Below are 21422 nucleotides of genomic sequence, written 5' to 3'. Positions count from 1 at the left end.
CCGGTATCGAGTACCGGTGCCTGGAGTCAGAGATTGGCACGTGGCCAAGGATGGCCGTGTGCAAATGCCCACAGTTGAGGAATGGTATTGCTCAACCTGCTTGTGCCTGTAATATATGTGAATACATGCTCGTTCCTAAAAAATTTTTGTTCCTTCGTTCTTATCACGATTTAACCCCATAACAACTGGCGACGTCGGATTCGACTTTCACACGGGTTTGGCTCCACAAAAAAAGGAAATGAATTTGACTTCAAAAGAACTTCGGATTTACAAGCTAAGAATTCGACTGACAATTACGTTCTAAAAACAAAATTCTAAAACCCAAAAGAAAAACAAAAAAGAAAACGAACACATGGCAAATTTATCGACTCAATTATAAGTTAACCTTTTTGTCTCTATATTTAAATTGAAAAGGAATCTGCTAAACGCATTTTTGTCAAGGCTGTAAAATTTAATTTGGTTGCTTATTGAAAGAAGGAAAGAAAAAAAAGAAATAAATGTTGACCCAATTTCACCGCGAGAACAATTTCTAATTGTAACTTATCTACGGTTTATTCTTATGCAAATTTGGACATTTTTCGAATGAAATGAAAAGTTTTTTTTTGCCTTTATGCAATATTTTAACGGGAGAGAAATATATTTTCCTCTTTTCGTTTTACTTAGACTAAAACAAATACTTTTTTATTGAGTGGAATTTTCTGAAATATTCTATTTTTAACTGTCCGTTCTAAAGTGAAATTTTGTTTTTCTTCTGCGTGGGGACAACCCCCCCCCCAAAAAAAAAAATCCTAGCCATTTTGGTTCCAGACAATTCCATAATTATTTTTATTCTTTTGCAACTGTATGGTATCATAGTATGTATATATTTTTTTGTTTTTGTTTCGTAAGTAAAAAAAAAAAATGTTATCCACCCTCATATTGGGTTATCTCTAAAGTTTTTACCAATAAATAAGGGATACATTTCTCCCACCTCATACGCACACACTCAAAGAAAGGACATTTTGTTTTTTATTATTTTATCTCTCTTCTCCAGTCAAAAGCGGAAATAATTTTTTTTGTGCGTTTGGAAAAGCCATTACAAGATGGAAGAGGTTAAAACAGTATTAATACAGCTAATCAAGGCCCAGATGGACCAGCAGCAGAAGGCTGAGGAAAATGCTATGGATTGTCAAGAGTGGAGCAATGCTAAGAAAGTTTGCCTACTTTTGAAGAAATTAAGGACCACAGAACATAGCAAGTTTGTGGATTATATTCTCTCGAGGAAGACGAGTGAATTGGAATTTTCTGAAGCGGTCAAACTTTTATCCAAACTGTTCAGCCCGAATTCTACGCACTTTCATAGAAGATGGAAGTGCTTGAACCTGCAAAAAAGCAACAACGACGATTACCTGACCTTCACGTCCATGGTAAATAAACACGGTGATGATTTCTGTCTATCTGACTTATCGGCAGATAACTTCAAGTATTTAATTTTTGTGCAGGGTCTAGTCTCATCCAAAAATGCTGAGATTGGACGACGTGTTCTCTCTAGACCTGAGAGCAAACAGGGCCTCATCCTCCAGAAGTTGGCCGATGATTGCCAATGGGTAGTCTGCATAAGGAACAACTCGAGACACGTTGAGGAGTCAGGTGCAACATTCATTAGAAGGACGGCCTTCAGACCGGAAAAAGACTCACCCTGAAAAAGCAAAGTTGGAAGTAAAAAAACTCAGGCTACACCTAAAAAGTACCACCCAGTCACAAGACCTGGATCCCCTACAAGCCCATGCTATTACTGCAGCGGGAAATATTGGTTAAGTCAATGTTTTTACAAGCATAAATACTGCAACGAATGTGCAGGAAGAACAAGGTCAAGAACAGCATCCAACAGACTAGATCCAACTTGGATTCGGATAAAAACCGGCACAAATATGTCACAGTTAACATCGCAAATAAAACTGTGCATCTACAATTGGATTCCGGATCAGAGCTGTCCATCATTAACCTTAAGACGTGGAAAAGGCTAAGGAAACCAACCATGCAGAAGACAAACAAATCAGCTCGAGCTGTGACAGGCGATAAAGTGGAATTTGAGGGAGAGCTCACACCCCCGGTGATCTTAAATTGTGTTACTAAAAAAGTGAAAGTGTATGTACATAGAACATCCAAAAGCCTCTTCAGTACTGACTGGATGGAGCGATTCGAATTGTGGGACCAGCCTATGAATAAATTCTGTCGTCTACGGAGGCGCAACAACTGAAGGATGAGTTAAAAGAGGAATTTCCAGAAGTATTCTCACCAGGACTAGGAAACTGTACAAAGGCTATAGCAAGATTCGAACTAAAAGAAAACACTCCTCCCGTTTTACAGAAGAAACGAAACGTCTCATTTGCAGCAACAGAGAAATCAGAAAAGGATGCTTCAACAGAATCTGCCAAAGAAAGCAAAAAAACCGAAACTGACAGATTTTACGAACAAAAAGCTTGGGAGAAGGGTGTTGGAGACGCCTCTCCATGGGATTAATAGACTATCTCATGATGTCACTTCCTCTGGTGACGTCACTTCCGGTATCGAGTACCGGTGCCCGGAGTCAGAGATTCGCATGCGGCCAAGGATGGCTGTGTGCAAACGCCCACAGTTGAGGAATAGTATTGCTCAACCTGCTTTTGCCTATATAATATATGTGAATTCATGTTCGTTTCCTAAAAATCTTGTGTTCCTTCGTTCTTATTACCATTTAGCCCCATAACAATTATAAAATAATAATAAATAATAAAGATATACGAAATACAAACTAATTAAATATAAAAGAATAAAAAGTAGATATAAAACATATAAGTATAAAAAATATAAACAGTCAATTAAAAAACGAAATAAAATAAAATGCAAATAATGACGACAGTCAGGAAAAATTTACAGTAGGAGAAAGTTCCTAAAAGGCAAAGGAGTAGAGATGTTATCCAACGTTTTTAGGTTTCTGTTGCGTGCAAAGCAATGTCGAAATACTTTTTTTCCAATTATTAATAAATAAACAGAAGCTCTGCTTGAAGAATTACAGTCTCCATCTAGTTCAAATGGTGATTAAGGATAACATGTTGCGGTTGGTGATGGAAATTTTGAAATCATTTAGAATATTAAAGCTGGAATATTTTCATATTTTATATCACCGTATTTCTTCTCTGCTCTTTCCTCTATTCTCATTTCTCTTCTTTTTCCTTTTTTGTGTTCTTTCTCCTTTCTCTTCTTTTCTTTCCTTTTTAATGATCACCATAATCTTTTAACGATCGCAATTATCAATTTTGGTTATGGTTTAGATTGTAGCTGGTGGCACTCAAATCATAGTTCTTTTTAAAACTTTTGAAATGATTACTATATATTGGGTACAATATAATGTGAAATAATCGATAGAGAATTGACTCTATAGTAATAAATATGAAATCCATGTAAATTAAAATATCATATTAAAGCAAATATTTCGACTATTTTGGTAGTTAATTATAACTTTTAATTGCTTCATCCTCCTCTACACCCCCATGGGGAGGAAAAGGATCTCCAAAAAACTCGACAAATAAAAGAGAAAGAATACATCAGCTTATTCTGCCACATGAACTCCTTCCTTCATGATATTACTTTCTTTAGACATATTAGCTTAATTGCTAGTAAAAATTTCTGGTTTCTTCTATCATCATCATCATCATCATCATCATCATCATCATCATCGTCATCGTCATTATCATCATCATCATCATCATCATCGCCACCACCACCACCACCACCATTATATTAGGGTTAATATCCATTTTATATGTTGACATGTGTTAGATGGCTTTGAGATAATGACTTCCAAACTAACCTCTCCATCCTTATCACTTTCTCCTATATTTTTCTTGGCTTGCCCTTGTGAATTTAACATGTTACCTTAGCATTTCTACATCTACTAATCCAAGAATTTTTGTCTATTTTTTTTTTCAATGTGGCTATACCATCGAAGTCTACTCTTTTGTACACATTTTTCTATACTGCCGAGATTTAATATTTTTTAAGTCATCAAATGATAGTTGGCATTATTTAGTTTTTGATAATATATTTTGTTTTGCTATTGGTTTTCAGGTTCAGGAGGAAGTCCATCAGCTGAGAGAGAAAGTTCAGGCCAAGAATAATAATGGTAATCAACCAATCAACGTTGAAGAGTTGGACAATGCTTTAGCAAAAACAGAAAAAGAATTGCAGGTTGTATGATCTTTATCATGAAAAGTGGATTCTTAATTTCTTAGAAATTTCTGTGAAGTCTACTTACTATACAAGGTGTCCGAAAATTAACCATCTATTATTAATTAGCATCAGAATAGATGGTTAATTTTAGCACCCTCTATACTTGCATATAATATTATCACTCAAAGAGAAAAGGGTTATTCCCTCTTTTTTGCTCCTATATTACAATGAATTACTTCCCTTGTATTTTAAAATAGACCTCTTATTGGCTAAAACAATTCTCTTTGACTAATCAAAGGGCATTTCATTTTGGCAGGCGTGAGACAAAAGTCCTTTCTCCACTTTGAGAAGACATTAAGAAGGATTTCACCTTTTTTGGGTGTAATCACCAACTTATCAATATCATAAGAGATTTTCACATTATGAATCAGACACATTCAAGAGATGGACACATTTCATAGTTGATCTTTCATTAAGCTACAAAACTGCAATTATTTTTATAACAGATATTTCCTGTATTTTATTTAATACATGTATTATCAGTCGTATAGCTTCTCTATGCTTTTGAGCATGTTACTAACTTCAGCAAATAACTTAATTCTTCTTTCACCAGAATTATTTCAACCAAATATATTTATCAAAAGTAAACTATACTACAAGATATCTATAAAACCTGGACGTTTAGTATAATTGGTACTGGTGTATTTTATAAATTTTATTACAAACCTGATTTCTTGTAGATGTGTGGTTATGCCACTGATCAGAAAGTGAGAACAGTTGTGGGCTAGCCAATATGAAGCGAAGCACACGTTTGATAAATTAGTAGAAAGAAATTAAGTTTTTAAATTTTTATCAGTCATAATAATGGATTTAACCAGCTAGATAAAATATATACTGTCAGGAGGCTAACCGAAGGAGTCAAAGTCAAAAACATTACAGCAGTATGGTCTTTGTAGGTGTCTCTAAAGTGTTTGACTCCGTACATAGAGGAAAAATGGCCACATATTAAAAGCATATGGCATTCCAAATGAAGTCATTACTCCTATCATGATGCTATATGAGCACACTCGAGCAATGGTCAGGTCGGCAGATGGGGGACACTGAATTTTTCGGCATCCACACTGCGGTTCTACAAGGAGATACTCTTGCCCCTTTTCTTTTCATTGTCTGTCTTGACTTTGTACTTCACACCTCTGTTGATATACACGCTAGGCTTAATCCTAAATGAATCCAGAAACAGACGTCATGAATCAGCACACATAACTGATGCAGATTATGCAGACGATATTGCTTTGTTCATGTACAGCACTGCTGATCCGCAAACACTGTTATGCAAACTAGAAAAGTCCACAAATGACATTGGTCTTCACATTAATACGAAATAGATAAAGTTCATGACTTTCAATGTAGAAGGAAATATCAGGGCTCTGGTTGGAACAACACTGAAAGAAGTCGCTGATTGTATGTATCTGGGCAGCAACATAGTTTTCACAGAGAGAGATATTGAAATTTACATCTCAAAAGCATAGGCCGAATTGGATGGACTGCGTTCAGTATGGATTTCAAGGCTAACTGACAAACTGAAAAGGCAGTTCTTCAGGGCAGTGGTAGAGTCTGTCCTTGTTTACAGTGTTACAGCCTGGACACTTACCAGAAGATTGGAAAGAAAACTAGACGGCACATACACCCGTATGCTACAAACAGTATTATACATATCTTGGTAAAATATTCCCATGAAGCAGTAATACCTACCTGCCATAACTTATACTATTAGGGAGAGACGCCTACAATTTGCCGGTCACTGTCTGAGATGCAAGTATTAATTGGTGAATGATGTATTGCTATGGACTCCACGACATGGATGTGCAAGCAAAGACGATCTAGATCCACGTACATCTAGCAAGTAGCACTCAACACCAACTGTGAACCTGAAGATCTGAGGCAGCTGATGGAGACAGGAAACTCTGGAAAGAAAGAGTCACATTGATCCGGGCAAGGAGCCCATACTGGTGATGATGATGAGATAAAATATTACCCTAACCTGTAACTTTTATCAAAAAACAAAATCATATTCTACCCATAAATGTCAAATGCCGGTCGAGCTCGAGCAGACATTTATGAGAAATCCAGTTTGTAATATGCATCAGTGCCGACTTCCGGTTCATAAAATGTACTATCACCATATAATTGGATATGATTCATTAAATCAAATAAAATACAAAGTTAACTGATTACAAAGTACGAGATTTGTTGAACAGCAGTTTCCTTAATTTGATTGGAAGACATGATCATTAGACAGGGTCTCTTCATTCATCATACCTTAATTTTTTTTCCTGCAGTATACTTAATAAGGAACTGTACTCAGCATAACAAATCCAATAGACTTGATTCAATGAATAAATGTCAAAATTGAAGGCCATCCTGTATTGAAATCAATCAATAATTTGTAGCAAATTCTACCCTTTGTGACCAGGGTCGCCTATCTCTCATATTCTCTCCTGTGACTGAAAACATGCTATACGACAGACAAATATCTGTGGGTGATGTTGACAAGCTTATCCAAAAACTTGATTCCAGTGAAGCAACTGGCTCTGATAGCATTCCACTCAAAAAAGCTTGGATTGGAACTAGCTCCTATATTACTGCTGTTTAAATGTTGCCTTAATGAGAAATAATTACCAACACCATTAAAATTTCATCAGTCTCCCCTTTCAAAATCTTGAGACCAGTCATCTACCGCTCAGTACAGAACAATCAGTCTCCTGTGCCTCATGAGTAAATTGCTAGAATCTGTGATGAATAGAGAAGTGATTAACCAATTAACCACCACAGCAAAAATAACCTACTTAGTTACATGAAATATAGTGTCTCGTCTGTGGAACACAATGCCATGGAGCTGCTTCCTGGCTGACTATGACATGGTCGTTTTCAAGTCCATCGTTATTGAAAAGCCGTCCTCTTAAATAAATTATTAAATTTCCATTACGGTAACCATTAACCCTTATCCTTGAGTGACTTCCGGGCCTTGATAGATGGTGACTGTATGATGTAATAATAATAATAATAATAATAATAATAATAATAATAATAATAATAATAATAATGTATCATTTGTTTTATTTGGATTATTCGAACCAATGTTCTCATCTTGGATGTTACTCTCACAAGCCTCAGCCAATGTAACCTTCAACCTTCTTCAGGTGTCAAACTTAGAAATCTTTTTGTTAAACTCCTTAATCTGTACAGAATTTTGAATGGAAACCCTTTCTTTAATCTGTGCATGTATCATGCTCTCATTCTGTCAGATAGAAGTCTTAAATAATTTTCTAATGTATTCTTAGAATTACCTCCACTGAGTATTGAACCTTCAACCTCCAGAAGAGTGTCACTTAGAACTGAATTTTGATTAGTACTTTATCCCTTACACAAAAGAAGTTTATATTGGTCAAAACGTTGTGAGAATAACTGTCAAAATAAGAACAGTAGTCCGAATAATCCAAATTATTCCAAAATAATCCAAAATAATCCAAATTAATCCAAATTAATCTAAAATAATCCAAAATAATTCAAAATAGTTCAAATTAATCTAAATTAATCCAAAATAATCCAAATTATCGATCTTCATCTCCAAATCTCTGAAAAATAATGTATCAGTTGTATACTAGCGAGATTATTGTGGAGATTTCACAGTTGCTTTGTTCATTTATTTGTATATTATTTATTATAATTAAAACCATTTGGATTAAAAACACAAATACCGTATATTTCAGCATATAAGGTTACTGTCAGATAATCCGGGATACAAAATTAGAGCCAATTTTAATAAATTTATCATCTATCGGTTGTATAAGATGACTGCTAAATCACGAAACCATGTTTGTTTAGCCTAAGCTAGAGATTTCAACAGCCGGTATCTTATGAAATATTGTTTTTTTAAGATGATTTTTTTTTAGCTTAAAGGTCGTCTTATACGCCAAAATATATGGTAATAATATCTTTCTCCTTACCATAAAAATAACCAACGCAACAGCTGTATTAGTCATCTGTTGAATATTGTTGCCATACATTCTTTAGACGTTGGAGACAAGAGAAATATTTCCAAATAATTCATGCTTTTGTTTTGTTGGTTTTAGGTATTTTCCAATTTGAACTAGTTCTGACTCCTAAGGTAATAAATTTGTGAAAAAAAAAAAAAAAAAAAAAAAGATGGCGAATCTTAAAATATGAAATTTATTTTTGTTAATAACAAAAGCTTCAGCAACAGAGAAACATTAACGAAAAGAATAAAATTAATGCATCTACTAAACCATACTTATTTTAGTACTCTGCTTAATGCAGTTCCAGAAAGTATCTGGTTATAGGGGTTATCTCCCAACGCCTTGTAGGAGCGATATATTTCCATTCTTTGGGTGTCTAGCATGAATGCATACGCCCACAATATTATTGTACTACTTTGGACAGAACAGATGCTACACTTTTAACTTAATTCTGAATGTCAGTAAAATGTTTTTTTCTTTAGATTTCACATCTGACACAACAACGACATTAAATGAATTTAAAAAAAGCAACATTTTTTTTCCATTACATCTTCGCTTTGAAAGAGGATGCTAGTGGTCTGTAATAGAAATCACTCTCGCAAACGACCTCGTATTTGATTAGCGTGTAAAAAGCCAGCAGATAATGTAGACAAGAAAAGACAAACATAATTTTGTAGGTCGCTCATTGGTGAATGCATGCCATTGGTTTTCATATGTACACAATTGGTAACTGTTAAATAGGATGAATTTTAAAGCATGGGAGTTGAATGGAGTTTTTTGTTGGACAGTTTAGAACGAGAACGAGAACGAACGGTGGAATATGGAATACGCGAGGATTGTTGCAAGTTGAGGAGAGAAAGGAAAAAAAAGACTTTCGTACGTTGTATCGACAGGAGGACGGTTTGACATTGCCAGTTTTCATTTATTGAGATTGTCGGACTGACTTCCTCATCTTGGTTGTTATACCCTTTTGCCCTCAGGCCTTCATCAGGTGTCAAAAAAGTTTTGTATCGAACTGGGGAACCGTTTGTTAGGAGTCTCGAACCCAACCCTTTATTATTATTGCAGGGGTACCGTGTTCGGACTCCAGCTAGGCTCTGGAACATAATTACTAATTCTCTGTTTTGAATGTTACTTTTCACTGCCTTCGATCAGGATTGAACTCAGCACCTTTGGGTAACTGTAAACTTTGATACAACATCTAGGACCACTCGGCCAAATGTCACTAGGACAATTCTTAGTTGGTTTTTGTTAATGTTAAACCTATTTTGTTATTCAAGGTTTTCTCTCTCTATTAGAGGTGTCCAAATTGCATTCAACTCTACGCATGTCCCAGAGCCTAGCTGGAGTCCAAACACGGTACCCCCGTAATAATAAAAGGGTTGGGTTCGAGACTCCTAACAAACGGTTTCCCAGTTCGATACAAAACACCTGATGAAGGCCGGAGAGCAAAACGGCTGAAACGTTGTGACTATAATAACCAAGATGAGGAAGTCAGTCCGCCAATCTCAATAAATGAAAACACCTCATCTCAAAAATACAGACAATTACTACTGCCAGTTTTGTTTTCTTTTTTTTTGTTCCCTTTCCATTTTATATGGTCGATGTTATGCTCATCAGATCAAGTAAAAAAGCAGCAGACACAATCACTACTAAAGTCTCGCAGAGTTAATGAGGGGGAAGAAAGAGCCTGTGTTGTAGAGATATGTATCATCGCTAATTAAGCATGATGAATACATTTGGACTCTCAGAAGCGGACAACATACATTGTCAGAAGGATTGCCCCTTTCTATAATGAAAACGGTTGTGCAATATGCAATTGAATACTTTCAGGAGTATATGTCCATTTGTGTTTTGAGTGCTGGCACGCACTGGCGATTGAAACTTCAAACTTTAGAAAAGTGTAACCTGATAACTGAATTTTACCAGATACTTTATTCACTCTGCTATGAATTCTTGTGGACAGAAAGATTCCTGAATTTCACAATACACCTGAAGAAGGCTGGAGGTTTACATCGATCAAAACGCTGTGAAAATAACACTGAAAGTTAAGGAGACAGTAGTCTGAAGAATTCAAATAATACAGCAGTGTATATATAAATAATCTTTAAGAAAGCAAACCCATCAATTTGTAACTCAGTGAATTAAATTCACTGAATTTGAGTCAATTAAATTGACCTTCCAACATTTAAAATACATTTGTAGTTTTATTAAAAACAATTTATCGACGCATTTATGTCATTAATGTGCTTCCGTACTTCTTTGAATTTTGGCACAATGTCTATTTTTTTGACACGAAACTAATTTTGTTGCTACCATGGCCGTATTTTTGGATACTTATTACTATTTTAGCAAAAGTTAAGTACATTTATTGTATTAATTCATTATTTTAAGACTTTAACTTAATACTTCACTTGGAAATAATTCTAGAAAAAAAAAAAACGTCTTATATCAGCGCTTTTTGAAATCCGTGTGTGTAATCGCCCAGTTTAAGCGCAAAATTTAAGAAATGGAAAGTCACACATTTTAGAAAGCATATTTTTTTATATATTTTATTATTTGAAATTTGAATTAATAAATTTAAATGAGAACATTTGAAAACATGAAAAGGTTAAGAAATGATATAATCATTTTTATTTACTTTTTTATTGTTGTTATTTCCGAATTTGCAAAAAAGCATGGCTGTATGAAAGAGAGGCTAGTCCGATGTTGTTTTCATTTTTTCTTCATTATGTTATTATTAAGAGATCGAGCCCTGAGAAGAGAAAAAACGTCTTGTATCCATGATTTTTTTAATCGCTCGGGTTAAGCGCGAAATTTAAGAAATTTGTTGTTGTTAGAAAGTTTAACCCTTTTAAAAAATAGTTTTAAATCTTTTTTAAATAAATGTATTTATGAATTGAAAATGAGGCTATAAATTTATTTTTTATTGGAGAACTATCACCAGGCATCAAGTCGGTTGAAAATTTACAAAAATGTTTTTCGAGCTTTTCTTCGGCAAAGCTATCAATAACTCTATCAAAATCCACTCTATCGACAAGTTCCCTCTCTATGGAGAGGATTGCTAAGTCTGTAAGTCTTGTCTGGCTAATTTTTGATCGAAAGTAGTTTTTATGAGCTTCAGTTTCGAGAAAGAGCGCTCACAGCTAGCAACGCTAATAGTTTGAGTAAGGAAAATGCGCAGCAAGATCAAATAATAAGTTCAAGAGGTCCATTGATTTTGTCTTTTCCTGAAGCTTTCACAAAATACTGTAATCGTTTCCTTTCGGCAAATAATTTATTTTTTTCTATATCTTCGTCAACTTCATGTAGCCGACAATAATAATTGTCATCAAGCAGATTTGACGGTGTAAGAAAAACGTATTTACTTGCAAGATTATAACTTGTTGAAATCTGCAAGATATTTCTTCAGTCAACCTGTCTATGACAGACAGCATTTCCAGTCTCAACTCAGTATCAAACCCCAGTGCTGCATCAATCAATCGTTCACCACCCATTCGATTTTTTTGCAGATACAATTCTCCATGCTTATCCCCATTTCAGAGCAGAGATTTTTTTACTCGTCTATTGCAGTGTCCACCATCTTTTCTCTATTTTGAAGTAGCCAATGCTGTCAGCCTGACAGAACTTTGTTGCAGATCCAGCCCCTTTTCTTGAAGATACTTCTGGGCATCATTGATTTCTGAGAGAATAGTTTTCCAAAGAAACGGAAAACGGCAACTCCGAGTTGAGAATTAAATATGCTTCTGATCTTGTGGTTGCATTTTCTCCTCCTTCAGGACAATGACGACATCCAATAATTTTTTTTACCTCAACATTTACAACATCTGCTCGACTACTCCATCTAGTTTCCACAGTCTGCTTGATACGTAGACTAGTAAACTGAATCAAGACATCCCAGCGGTGTGTAGATGCATAAAAGAACAAGAATAACAGGTCCAGTATGTCAAAAAATGTAACAGAGTGAATCGCTACAGAAGCAGCATATACACAAGCTAGATTTAATGGATGCTTAATGCATGGCACAAATAGAGCTTTTGGGTTGATTTCAGAGATTCGTTTCTGCACACCCGATCGGTGGCCTGCCATAATAGCATCATTGTCAAATACCTGGCCAATACAGTCACCAATCTGAATCCCATCGTTCTCCAGTTCTCTCAAAATCAGTTTAGAAATGTCCTCCGTGCTTTTACCTTTCGTCTCGAGGAAGCGGAGAAACGACTCCTCCACTGTCACTTTATTTTCGTCAATTTTTACGTAGCGCAACACCTCACACATCTGGTCCTTGTGAGATACACCAGGACTGCTATAAAAAATTATGCAAAAATATTTGCTTTCCTTGATCTGATCAATGATTTTTTTTCTCACCTGCTTTGCCAAAATGCTCACAAATTCATTTTGAATTTTTGGTGACAGATAAGAAGTAGCGATTTTCTTTGCCAGAAATGGAAATAATGATTCTTCATCATTTTAGGTTAAATTAATGTACGAAAGTTTAAATTTAAAAATAATTGTTTATGCTTTTTTTCCGGCAAGATTTTCAAGGTGTCCATATGCAATCACATAAAACAAAATGAAAGTCGAATAAAGCAAGAGAAAATACCATTTTTAGCCAAGGGCGTTAGTCTTAAATTCTCACAATATTATTAAAAGTATTTCTATTATAATTATCTATATCTTGTTTTATTTTTACATTAAAACAAATCAATCTACTACATATCTATGACACTGCCAGTAGTAATAACCGGGTAAATATTGATGATTAGGGTAAACACAGAAACATTCTTTGGTAGAGAGAACGTATAGAATAGTTAAGAATACATGTACATCCGTTCTTAAGTTAAGAATGGTTTTCTATATAGTAACTATGTTATTTAGAAACTCATGTTTAAAATGGAGAGGGGACTTTGTTAACTATTCTGTTCCTATTCCGTTTTATTTTGCATAGCAATCGTTAATTATTTTCCACTGTTTATGAAATATTCAAATAGCATTTTGCCAACTAATGACAAATGCAAATCGGATTTGTTTTAAAGGAGAAATGCATCTTAATTGTTTCATTATTTTCAATCAATTAAGAAGAAAACATTCGAGAGGAATATATTTAATATATGATCCTCCTACGCACACACTAAGTGCATTTTTTGTTGGCGAAAATATATGAAGACATAAGAAGGTTTTAGAGTAATTCGAAAAAAAAAAAGACAAAAACAAATCACTAATTAAATATATTAGAAATTTAAAAAAAAAATCGGAGACAGAATCGGTAATTAAATCGGAATCGGGGAAAAATTTGGAATCGTACCATTACTAGTATATATATATATATATATATATATATATATATATATATATATATATATATATATATATATATATATATATATATACCTAGTGGATCGGACAAAAGGACACCGGACAAAACTCACCAACTAATTAAAGTAAAAACAGATAAAATCCCAAATGAATAAAAAAATTAAAAATCACTTTTTGTATTTTTATTTTAATTTAATTAAATTTAGGAAAATTAGACACCGGGAAACTTATTTTGGCAAGGCATGAAAATTAAGCATCTACGGAATAAATGTCAATTGAAGATAGAGTTTAAGACCATTCTTAAAGACGATATAGTTTTAAATAGGATTCAAGTGCCTCTCACAGAAATATACATATTTTTAAATATTTACTCTTGTTTGAAAGGAAGGAAGTCGATTTTTTAAGTTCTAAGGAGATTTTTCTTGTATTATCTTTTACAATCATTATATTAATAAAAAAAAACGTAAAAATTAAAATCCTATTACCAGAATTAATTCATCATAATAAATTTCGATTTAACCATAAATACGTCAGTGATTATAACATTTTGTTAATAGTTTGAAAAAAAAAATCAATTACTCCGTGATTGTTCCAATAGAAAACCACTTAAATAGTATTTGAGGTGTAGCGCTTAGTTCCCATTTAAAATTATATCCCCCGATATGTCGATCATAAAATCTGTTTACAGTCGATTTTTATTCCGTACTTGCTTAACGTTTCTACAATTTCAAAACTACGTAATCTTCTCTTGCTAGTTTTCCGTTGTATCATTTAATTATCAGTGATGTTTGAAAGTATTTTTCTTGACAAAAATGTTTTGTTTAATTTTTAAACATTTTTTGGAACATGTAAATCAATTGCCTTCTTCGGAAGGTGTCATAGAGAATTTATGCAACTTTTTTAAAACTTTGTTTTACAAATAAAATAAATTTTCATCGTATTTTGATATTATTATCATTTTAGTTTTAGTGATAATTTAAAAGCAATAAATATTTTTCATTAGTACCAATAATGAAAAATTGAATTAAAAATTTAAAATAATTGGTTTTGGAATCGTAAATTAGGGACACACTTTCCGATTTCGATACCTCTAAAAGTTCCGTTTTTTTTACAACCTTTTCCATATAAAATTTCACATTTATTTTAGCTTTTATTTATGTTTATTATTTTTTGTCTAGTTTCTATTTTTAACCTCTCAAAATACCGCCCCCTGGCATGTGCCACTCGTAAAATAGGGACACATCTTTCCGATTCCAATACCTCCAAAATTTCCGATTTTTAAAAAACTTTTCTGTAAAAATTTAAGATATTTTTTAGCTTTTGTTCATTTTTATTTATATATTTTCTATTTTCTATTTTCAACCTCTCAAAATGCCGCCACCGATGTGTGCCACTCATAAAATAGGGACACATTTTTCTGATTCCAATATATCTAAAAGTCCCGATGTTTTACAACCTTTGCGGCATAAATTTTCAGATTTTTTGTTAGCTTTTATTTATTTTTATTCATTTTTGTACCCTCTCAAAATGCTGCTCACAGCATGTGTCACCGCGGGGGGGGGGCGGATCGCCCCCGCCCCGCCCTATACTGCTACGCCACTAGGGGGTGAGTAGGTTTGGTTACAAGGGACTATATTATCGCTTTTACCATAATAACGAATAAAAATAAATATTATATATGTACATATACACATATAGAGAGACATACATACACTCCCCACACACACATATATAAGTACACACAAACATATTCACACAAATACATATTCGTATCTATAACTCAAAGTAGTTTCTTTTTTTTTACATAGGCGTCACCACTTATCAAGGCCGATAGGCCACTCAAGGATAAGGCTTAAAGAGTGTAAAGTAGTCAAAAGGACAATATAGTAATCGATAGTAATGGAAGTTCGGTAAATTTGTTAATTAAGTGGAACGGCTCATCAGAAACTTGTTCACGTTGGACTTGAAGACAACCATATTATAGACAGCTGGAAAGCAGGAAAACGGAAGACAATTCCACAAGCGTGCAGTTCTAAGAAAGAAGCTTTGATCATGGAATCTATGTTTAGGTTTAGTTAGAAGGGAACTAAATGGAAAGTTAATAAGTGCGGCGAAAAAATGCAATAACAATGCTATTATTGACTTAAGAAAATGGTTAGAAAAGGTTTGTGAGTAAAACAAAATATATGAAAATATGGATTCAAATCATCCTTACCTTGGGCCGAATATAATGATGAAGAAAAAGAAATGAAAATATATTAGAAGTTCGTACATCAATAAAGTAGAGATGGAATAGAGAGATTAAAAAATAGTAAACGCTAGGTATAGTTAAGGGAAATAGAGCGTGAAATATTACGATGAGAAAGAGGATGGATGTGGTGTATCTGTTGTGTCCAGGATTTTGGCATAGACGGCCCATGCGACAATTCGGGTCCAATGTCATATATGCTTTTCCTTTTAATGTGCCCGGAATTCCTCGGTCGTAAAATACAGTTAAAAAAATTAAAAAAAAAGTGACTTGGGTGCCATTTTATCGTGTTATTAAAGAAAAAAAAATGCCGTGTGGTTTGCGCACATAAGAAAATTGAGAATTTTAAAAGTTAGGAGAGAGAAAAACGTTATTAAAAGAAAAAAAAAATGCCGCATGCTGGACGTGAACTTGCAAAAGTTAAGTTCGTAAGCGAATACATTACTGATTGGATTATGATGAAACAGATGCTATCACGTTGCCAATTTAGCTTTTAAAATGAAACAATGGAACGATTGTTCACGCATGCGCGATTAACAAACAGCGTCGAAACCAAGATTTTTACCTGACCCCCTCATCAAACAAAACGATATTTGTACATGAAATAATTGACAATGTTTTCAAATCTTTCGATATTATGTTTCTAACAATACCAGGTTGATGCCTGTTTGATGTGGATAACAAAAGTTTTTAGCGGATATACAAACACACAAACACACAGACGATTGAGAGGATGATGTAATCCTTTTTGAAATTCAGCTATCATAAAGGATCTCTTCCCGTCTTCAACCTGTTTCAGTTCATCAACTCTTTATCACCTAATCCTTTTTCTGATGCCTTTCACCTGTGTTAAATTAAGTAATGTTACCTATAATGCACAGAGAAAAACAATATTTAGAGAGTTTTAATAGTAATAGGTCGGTGTAAAAGATTTTGCTGATTTAAAATTTTATCTTGAAAATGAAAATCTATTTTTGAAAATCTTTATTCATAACAATAACGATCTTTACTCTCTATAACTTGATTCCATCTGTCAACGAGTTTGTGAATCTATTTATATTTTGATGTGAAATATGAACCTATCTCATGTTCGATCTCCTCTCGTGATGTTTACCCAAGGCCATCTAAATAGTTTTGTAATCCTCAAAATAAGTGATAATGCATGGGAGCGAGGTCAGGAGAATGGGGCAAGATTTCCCACCTAATTTTTTTTCTTGTATTCCATTTTCACTTCAAACAAGGTACAGTGCTACTTTGATCTAGGGGGCTACTATCGGGGACAGTAGTTGCAGGGATACTATGCAGGGATACGAGCAGCAAGATGCCTATTCACATTACCCTTGAACTTCTGCATGTCAGTAGAGTTGAAGAAGCAGGAAAACGGAAGGGAATTCCAAAGTTTAGCAATTCTTGTGAAGAAACTCTTAGAATAGAAGGCCTTTTTGCAGTTAAAGATCTCTACGTTGAGGGGTACAAGGGCTTGTAGTTCGTCAGAACATCCACCATTAAAATACTTGCAAAACAGGCAGAGGAATGCAACATTTCGTTGATGGGACAGTGGTTGAAGCTTGATTGACAGTTCAGGACCTATCAGGTTGGTGACTCTCTTTTGAACCTTGTCCAGGAGCGAGAGACTAGTAGCAGATGCACCAGCCCAAATGTGACAACAATACTCCATACACGGGTTAATTGTGACCTTGTAGAGATATAGGATACTTTCCGGTATAAGTAACTTTCTAGCACGGTAGAGAGAGCCCACCTTCCTCCCAACGTCAGTGACAATGCTGCTCTTAAGGTATTTATTCCAATTCATGTTCCCTGGGAACATTAGGCTGAGGAGTTAGAAAGAAGTTCTTTCAGGTAATGTATCTTTAACCATAGCTATTGGTGGTTAAGAAGGTTTCTTGTAATTATTGAAGGAAACAAGCTTAGTCTTGGCAGCATGGAATGTGACTATCCATAGGAGATCTTTGGACAGTAGTGCTGTGTGAGGACGGCCATTATCATGATGGAAGATGACTTTCTTTCTATAGAAGATTGGGTGAGAATATTGTAGAAAAATATGAATGTTGCTTTAATGATTGGAAAGAAAAACGTTATAAATTATTAATGGTGATATGTTTAAATAATAACACTATGCACAAAATAAATTACAACTGTTTAAAATACACTTTCTACCAACCGGTAAAACTTTTGTATCAGGCTGATATATAAGATAGACGCAGATAGATTTGCGAGTGTTTCACAAGTTAAAGATCTATATGTACGGCTACGTGTCAAGTCCTTAATAAGAATAACAAATAAAACTCAAAATACCGATAGTAAATCATATTTTTGTGCTCGGGGAAGACAACCATTTCGAAAGATAAACTTATTTGTTCTTGTTGAGAGTTAAGGTAGCCCCTAAGCAAATCAGTGGAGCATTTTTTTTTTCTTGCTAATTATAAGAAAAATATCAAGATATGAGAGAATATACGACTGATTACCCTAGGGGTCAAAGGAAAAATGGTACTTAGACAGAATGAATATGTCACAACCGTTTTGTAGAGAATTGGAGGACTTGCCAGGGGGACAGACTATTGAATTGTTTTTTTTTGTTTTTTTTCTAATGAGACCGGATTAGATAAAATAAAAAAAAGCAAAGAAAATACAGAATATCTCTCTCTATGTAAAAATAATTTTGTCTGTCTGCCTATGTACGGAACGGTCTCTACCAAACTACTCTGCCAATTTTTTGTCTACAGACTTAAAATTTGATCTATAAGGGATTTGGATCCATGGAATAAATTCGGTTTGGTTTTTGGCCATTAAAATAGCCGCTAAGTAGTCAAAACTGAAAAAATTAGAAATCTATTTTTTTTACACAGGAGTCACCACTTATCAAGGCCCGGAGGCCACGCGAGGATAAGGGATAATGGGTATACATTAGTCAATGTGATTATAGCGTAGTAAACATAAGTAATGGGAATTTTGTAAATTGGATTACTTAGGGGGACGGTTCATCAAGAACTTGTTTACATTGGACTTGAAGACAATCAGATTGTAGTCAGCTGGAAAGCAGACAATCGAAAGAGAGTTCCACAAGCATGCAGTTCTAAGAAAGAAGCTTTGTTCATGGAATCTTCATTTAGGTTTAGGCACAGATAAAGAGTGTGGGAAATTATTGATAGTGATTTTGACTAAACGAGTGTTTTTCGTGAAAGTTTGGTGGGGGGGGACCATAGATTGAAGCTCAGATGAGCACTTGCCACGGAAATAACGATAAAGTAGAGACAGGCTCGCAACGTCTCTTCTGTGGGAAAGAGGTTGCAGGGAAGAGAAAAGGCCTTCCCCCACTAAGCTACAAAGTCTATTTTGAACTCTGTCAAGGCAGGATAAGCTGCTTCTAGCAGCTCCTGCCCAGATGTGGCAACAGTATTCCATCGTTGGCTGTACCTGGCTTTTATATAGGTAGAGAATTGCATCAGGAGTGAGATATCTACTGGAGCGATAGAAGGATCCTACCATTTTTCCAGCAACCTTGGCAATGGATTTGGTATACGTGTTCCATTTCAGATCAGGAGTAAAGGTCAAGCCCAGAAGCTTGTCAAAATATGGAGCCTCCCCAAGACGAGAGCCGTTCATTTCAATTGATGCCAGATGGAGATCAGAGCGTAGATGATGTACAGATAGAAGCGTGGTTTTAGATGCATTACAAGTAACCAGCCACCTCTTTTCGTATTGATGATAGTTGAGATAGAGCACACACTTCTGTTCAGGATTCTGTTTGCTATTTGCCAAAACTGATGGGAACCAAGCCACTGCTCAGCTATTTTAAACTTGACGGACTGAGCATGCAACTCTCTCGCATTCTTTTACTTTTTTACAGTGGTTGTTGGCGGTTCTGAATGGGGCTTTAGTCTCAGTACATCTATTGCATTGGGAGCAATGGAAAAAGTGATTTCTGTGTCCAATGGCAGCAGCACATTCTGGAGAGAACCACAGCTGGCAATTAGGTCTTTGCTGAAACCTTTTAGAGGATATGAAACGGTCTATACCTACAATTAACCATTCCGTCAGGTCTGATAATATAGAGGACACATCCTTTTTAAACATGGAATGCAGAGTGAAATCTGATATAAATGTGTGGAAGCTATCCCAATCAGCCATAGAATATTGATATACTGTACGATGGAGAAGTACGTCTGAGGAAATTGGCAAGCATAAATTGACTAAACGTGTTACTTCTATACATGCGCAAATATACATTTATACCTTTAATAATGTAATTTTATATGCGTATAGACTTAGCTCAGATGGTAATGAATAATGCCGGAGTGCTATATATTTTGGTTTCGATTCTAACTGATTGCTTCCAAATCATATTTTCTTTTGTAAACTTTTGAAATTACTACTATATATTAAATACAATATGATAATCAATAGAGAATGGTTCTATAAATACGAAATCTGCATGAATTATAATATCATATTTAAGCGTATTTTACAATTGGACGAAGCCGACCGTCCTGCTTGTAAACATATAAAAACAATATGATCAAAAAAGACACTCAATATTAACACACGCATAATCATCTTTATAGTCAAGATTTATTATTGCTTTATCAGGAAGTACAGCTTTTCATGAACCAAGTAATGTTATTTTTTGGAAGCTCTATCAAGACTTTACTGCTGAAAACAGAGAGCACTTTTTGAAAAAGATTAATTGTGCTAACTAATGCAGACTTTAAAAAAAAAATAATGTAATTTTTGCCATATAACAATTTCCTTCATAAGTACAGAGTGTCCAAAAAGCCACTGAAAGGTTGCGAACTTCAATAGATTCTTTATTTTTGAGGATATCTTTCTGTAATATAATCACAATCTGACTAGAATATTGGCAAATTCAAAAAAATGAAAAATTCACCCAATCTTTATTCATGAAAAATAATGTCTTTTAAATGTTATCCATTTTCAGCTTCGCATATTTGTGCTTTTTCCAAAACATTAATGCCAGATTGCAGAATTTCTGGATCGCGATTTCGTTCCTTATGTTTTCTTTCAATTATTGCAGGGCTGGGGGTTTGTTAGAATAGACTCTTTCTTTGAGATATTCCCACAAGAAAAAGTGGGGCTAGTCAAGTCTGGGGAACGTGATGGCCATTTGACATTGCTATAGCGAGAGATAATATGCTAAGCTGAAAATGGGCAACATTTCAAAGACATTATTTTTCATAAATAAAGATTGTTTTAAATTTGCAGTTTTTAAAATTTTCCTAATATCTTAGTGAGATTGTGTTGAAATTACAAAAATATATAATAAAAAATAGAAAATATATTGAAGTTAAAAACCCTTCAGTGAATTTTTGGACATGCTGTATTTATCAGGTTTTTTGACAATTATCCCAAATGCTCTGACTACAAATGACAACACCTTGCTTCTTGTGACAAAATTATTATACATGAATTTTACTGTTTTATGGTTCATACGTGTGACAAAATATATCATAAATGGATTATGGATGAATTTGGTGATTTTTTCTGGTTTTTAAGTATGACAAGAAATACTATGGATGGATTTGGTTTTTTATTGTTTGTAAGACAAAAATATTAGAAATAAATTTGGTTGTTCTTAAGTGTGACAAATTTGT

General features: G+C 34.4%; 1 protein-coding gene across 2 annotated transcripts in view; it reads left to right on the top strand.

The window, feature by feature from the left end:
- The window catches only part of LOC145267223 (IQ domain-containing protein H-like), a 259132-nt gene that overhangs the window by 68262 nt on the left and 169448 nt on the right, over positions 1 to 21422 (top strand). For both annotated transcript variants that reach the window (XM_080123287.1, XM_080123285.1), the window contains exon 2: positions 4090 to 4209. In XM_080123287.1, the coding sequence (XP_079979413.1) occupies positions 4090 to 4209 (120 nt within the window). The remainder of the gene's footprint in view (positions 1 to 4089; positions 4210 to 21422) is intronic.

This window comes from Euprymna scolopes, chromosome 4 (genome assembly GCF_053919585.1).
Source record: "Euprymna scolopes isolate OS-2025 chromosome 4, ASM5391958v1, whole genome shotgun sequence".
NCBI lineage: Eukaryota > Metazoa > Mollusca > Cephalopoda > Sepiida > Sepiolidae > Euprymna > Euprymna scolopes.
This window is presented reverse-complemented; position numbering and strand designations above follow the sequence as displayed.